At 42.7% G+C, this 5,096-nt stretch overlaps 1 protein-coding gene across 2 annotated transcripts; it reads left to right on the forward strand.

Annotated features, from left to right (window-relative positions):
* Positions 1-441: 441 nt before the first annotated feature.
* hoxb8a (homeobox B8a) lies at positions 442-4,707 on the forward strand. Of its 2 annotated transcripts, none has more exons than XM_041971001.1 (2): positions 442-925; positions 4,301-4,707. In XM_041971001.1, the coding sequence occupies exons 1-2, from the start codon at positions 493-495 to the stop codon at positions 4,705-4,707; spliced, it is 840 nt and encodes a 279-aa protein (XP_041826935.1). In that variant the 5' UTR covers positions 442-492. The 2 variants fall into 2 exon arrangements, with proteins under 2 accessions (XP_041826935.1, XP_041826943.1); XM_041971009.1 differs by having other exon boundaries at positions 4,304-4,707.
* The last annotated feature ends 389 nt before the right edge of the window (positions 4,708-5,096 follow it).

Raw genomic sequence — 5,096 nt, forward strand, 5'->3', positions numbered from 1 at the left:
AGTAAATCACGGAAAAGCCGTTTGAGAGCGCGACAGGACTACCACTAACAGCGCGAGCACAGGAACTGTGATGCGCGAGCGTCCTCCCTTCATCCTCCACTTCTTCTCCTTATTTTCTTTTTTCCAATCTGACGCTTTCTCCGTTGGATATCTGATGGAAACCCTGTGATTGTTGTACTTGTTGGCAGAGTTGCAGCCTTCTCCGCTCCGGCTGGCCGCCGCTATCCACACCGCAACCCTCTCTTCTGGTGCGGCTGTGCGTGGAGACGCCACAACGGTCACCCACACCAGACCCGCTTCATTTCCCCTACCCTCGCTCTGTCTCTGTGTGTGTGTGTGTGCTGTATTTTTTTTCCTAAAACGCGCCATAGTAACAGAAGAAAAGAAAAAAGAAAAAAAGAAAGCACAGAGACAGCAAAAGCCACAGGTCCTGATCCCCACACTGACTCTGCCGAGCCGAACCGAACTCAGACACCATAAACAACCCAGAAGATGAGTTCATATTTCGTTAACTCGCTCTTCTCCAAATATAAAAGTGGGGATTCGTTACGTCCGAACTACTACGAGTGCGGGTTCGCGCAGGACCTGACCGGCAGCCGGCCCACTGTGGTCTATGGTCCAGGCTCCGGCGCCACCTTCCAACATGCTCCGCAGATCCAGGACTTCTACCACCACAGCGCCTCTTCGCTGCCCAACAACCCCTACCAGCAGAGCCCCTGCGCGGTCACATGCCACGGAGAGCCAGGTAACTTTTACGGATATGACGCCCTTCAAAGACAGACTTTTTTCGGTGCTCAGGATGCGGATTTGGTCCAGTACAGCGACTGTAAACTGGGAGGTGCGACGGGACTCGGAGGCGAGGACACGGAAGGGACTGAACAGAGCCCTTCGCCGACACAACTCTTTCCTTGGATGAGGCCGCAAGGTGAGCAAACGTAGTCTGGCTGTAGACTGTAATCTCCTGACTTTTTATTCAAATGTTGGACCGATTATTTTCTTCTCAGGAACCCAAAAGGAGCTCATTTGCTGGTCCTCTAGTAAGGGGAGACAGAAAATGTAGTCAAACAAGGATATGAGACGGTGGGAGAGGGAGGCGGGAGTGAAAAAGTAGTTTTAAGTGCTTTATTTCGGAGGGAGCAGCAGAGATCTGTGACAGCAGGCTTATGATCTGATGATCTGAAACCTGCAGATGGCAGAAGCTCTGAAAACAGGGAGCTGGAATGGAAGCTCTAAGAGAGAAAAGGAAAAGAAAAAAATGTTCAAGAGAAGGTGGACAAAACAGGGACACCCCCCCCCCCCCCCCCCCACACACACACACACGTACGCGCGCACGCACACAAAGAAAGAAATGTAAAAGAATACTATGCTGTAGACAAGAAGAGTTGTTATTGATAGTTCCTGAACACTGATATATTTTAGACATACAAGGTTACGTTTTAATTTATTTATTTATTCATAAATTGGTTTTACGACATGTCGGTGATTTGGCTGATTTAGCTACAGGGTCTGTATGAGTGTGGTCAGGGAAAGGGTCTGGAAAGGGTTGAAGTACATGTCTGTTAACCTGCGCCCCAGAGAAAGAAAAAACGTACATTTTTGCCACTGCTTGTAGAATTTTATATATATATATATATTATATTATATATATATATATATATATATATATATATATATATATATATATATATATATATATATATATATATATATATATATATAATGTGTGTGTGTGTGTGTGTGTGCATTTTGCCGCTGTAGGGCTGATTGTGTGAAACCTTTTTGCGTTAGACACCAGAGACTGAAGGAGGAGAAAACGGTGAAAAAATGGTCTGACATGTCAGCAGCCCATGTTGTGAGAACCCATATTTTATCTGGTGTGCTGTGTGTGCGTGCGTGCGTGACAAAAGTTGGCCGTTAAAATTTCTGTGAATAACTGATTCAACATTTAAAGTTATTAGAATCACATTGTCTTCTTTTCCCTTTTAAAGAGTGTTGGTTCTTTATCAGCAAGGAAACGTTATGTTTCTTCATGGATCACATCAGATCCAGACATCTTTTCTTTTCTTTTCTTTTCTTTTCTTTTCTTTTCTTTTCTAACCCGACATTAATCAGTCTCTTCGTTGTTCCTTTGATCGGAATTGAACTGCATGTCTTGGTGTGAAGGAAGCTTTGCTCGTCCGGGCCTGAAAAGTCAAACCAGAACAGGAAACCACGCGTTTTTTCCACGCTTGTTTTTCTGTCGTCTGTTGAGCTTCAAGTCGGGTTTTGTCTCTGTTTTCACTGGCGTGTGATTTTGAGTGGGAACCTCCTCTGCTTCCTGCGCGTCAGCCGCCGTGAACTGGCCCAGAGAATATTTAATCTTCTTTTAGTCCAGATCTTAAATGCTTTGAACGCATGTTTCACATTCCTACACCACAAATACACCAAAACAGGAAGTGGTGAAATAGGCAGGAGAAAAGTGTATGTTCTGCATGTCCGTACCGGTAAATCCAGGGATTGGGGTTTAGCTGCCCATGAATGCTGCCTCATACTCGTCCGTGTTATTTTAACCGAGAGAGAGTTTCCCGTTTCCCTTCATTCATAGCCGTTGACAGCAGTGAATTTGGCTCCACTTATATCCGAGATCCAACTAATTTTACACGACTAACAGGACTAACATGAAATAAAGACGCAAACAAACTGCAAAGACGAAAAAAAAAGTTCCTGCAAATATATTGTATAATTAATATTAATTCGCCACAAATATGTGTATTCTGAGATAATTTAAGACTTCCAGCCAAAGAGACAGAATCAGAATCCGTATCCAGTTATTTAATCCTGACAAGGGTCAGTTCTGGGGGGTTTGTGGATGTTACTGTTTGTGCGTAAACTGCAGGGCAGCACAAAGAAAATTTAAAGACAATCATATGCCTCAAGAAAAAAGCAATGAAAACACTGAGACGTTTCTACGCAGGTTCTCTGGTGTTCACGCGATCCTGTTTTATGAAAAATAAAATCAGTTATTTAGGAGCAGTTTTATTTTAAAGCCTTTTTGTTCAAATGTCTTTAAAAATATAATCCATTACACTAAAAAAACACACCAAATACATTTTTTATGTGCATCCAATCTGCATTAACTCAGTTCTGTTCATCCATTTTCTTAGAGAAAACGTTTTCTGGACTTTGTTCTTTATAATTTCCATTTACACTATAGAGTGACATAATGGCAGAGTACCTATCTATCTATCTATCTATCTATCTATCTATCTATCTATCTATCTATCTATCTATCTATCTATCTATCTATCTATCTATCTATCTATCTATCTATCTATCTATCTATCTATCTATCTATCTATCTATCTATCTGAAGTAATGAAACTAAAGAGGAACACAAGGCTGCTTTGTGAATTTAGAATTTAGAGTTATGCTGAATTTATTTTCTTCATTAAATTGGAATTCAGTTTTGAAAGTACTTACAGTTTAGACACAGAGATATTAATATATAATAACACTTAAATAACACGTTTCACCGTGGTGTGTTTAAGGAGCCTCGGCAACATTCGAGGGTTCCCTTTCTGATGTGTTGTCAAGGAGGGCAATGAAGTAAAGGGCAATGCTGAAGGTTTCAGCAAACTGTTTCCATCTTTAATTTAGCTCTGATCTTTGTTTTATTTGTTTTCAATTATGGTTTTACAAGTTATTTATATCGCCAAACATTAATATGCCGTTCTGAATGTTCGTAGTAATTTATGATTTATGACTGCATTTGTAAAAGGAGTGTGTGTTTATTGAGTGTGCGCGCGCCCTCTTTAATAAAATAGCTTTCCCTCTGAGTTCGAATCATTTTACAGGCTACACAACTATGAATAATGATTTAAAATTAAATGTTTTTTAATGTAAATATTTATTCTGCATCAGTTCTTCTGTGTATTATGAGCGTGTAGGCCTATTAGCAGGTTCGGGTCGGTGTCCCGCAGCAGAAAAAATGACTATTTCTTCTTTGTGAAAGTTTTATGAAGTGTTTTTTAAATAAAACCGATCCAAACTCGAGACACAAACCCGACACTTCCTGCAATGGTTTTACAGGATGTCACATTCGGGGTGTTGGAGACTTATTTTTTTTATTTTACACATGGAAACAATCCATTGCATTCTGTTCATTTCTATTCATAAACACCTAAAAATGAATAATTAATTTAAAAAAAGAAAGAAAAAAATAACGTAGCCTTGTTAATAATGCCCCCCCCCCCCCCCCCCCCCCCCCCCCCCCCCCCCCGCCTGTGTCCCCCCCCTCCCGTTACCTTCTACTTCTCCTCAGTAGCTGCGGGCAGGAGGCGAGGCCGTCAGACCTACAGCCGCTACCAGACCCTGGAGCTGGAGAAGGAGTTCCTCTTCAACCCTTACCTGACCCGGAAGCGCCGCATTGAGGTGTCACACGCGCTGGCGCTGACGGAGCGGCAGGTGAAGATCTGGTTCCAGAACCGGAGGATGAAATGGAAGAAGGAGAACAACAAGGACAAGTTCCCCAGCAGCAAAAGCGAGCAGGAGGCGGTTGAGAGGGAGAGGAGAGAGAAAGAGCTGCGGGAGGGCAGTGGGGGCAGCGGTGGAGGAGGAGGTGGAGAAGGAGGTGGAGGAGCGGGCTCAGCGGCGGCGGCGGTGGCCACAGCGGGGTCACAGGGCTCCGTGAACGAGGACTGCTGTGAGAAAACCCACAAGCAGATGTAGAGAGGGAGGCTGGAAGATGGAGGGGGTGAGTGTAGAGGGGGCGAAGGTGGGCGAGGTTCGGACTGTTTCCTTTAATGAGGCCACTGGACTGTCCTAAATGTTGGACGGACTGAAGTGAAGGGGTCTGCTGACTAGGAAATAAAGACCTACACACAAAAAAAGAAAGAAAAAGAAAGCTTCATTTCTTTGTGGAACTAATACCGTGGAACATTTCTATATTGTTAGAAGTTTATCTTAACAGTTTCATCTTTGGCAGCTGTATAGTTTTTAAGTTAAAATGATGATGATGATGATGGTGGTGCACTTTTTACTGTAATTCTCACTTCAGTCGTGTTGTTGTTATTGTTATGAATTATGATAATTATGAAGATGAAGTAGCAATTAATGAA

The sequence above is a fragment of the Melanotaenia boesemani genome, chromosome 2 (genome assembly GCF_017639745.1).
Source record: "Melanotaenia boesemani isolate fMelBoe1 chromosome 2, fMelBoe1.pri, whole genome shotgun sequence".
NCBI classification, from domain to species: domain Eukaryota; kingdom Metazoa; phylum Chordata; class Actinopteri; order Atheriniformes; family Melanotaeniidae; genus Melanotaenia; species Melanotaenia boesemani.

What these genes read in the sequence shown, in the direction of transcription:
- hoxb8a (XM_041971001.1), top strand. Translation starts at nt 493, where the DNA reads ATGAGTTCATATTTCGTTAACTCGCTCTTCTCCAAATATAAAAGTGGG. An exon ending in TCCTTGGATGAGGCCGCAAG is followed by an intron (nt 926 to 4,300) that starts GTGAGCAAACGT and finishes ACTTCTCCTCAG; the next exon opens with TAGCTGCGGGCAGGAGGCGA.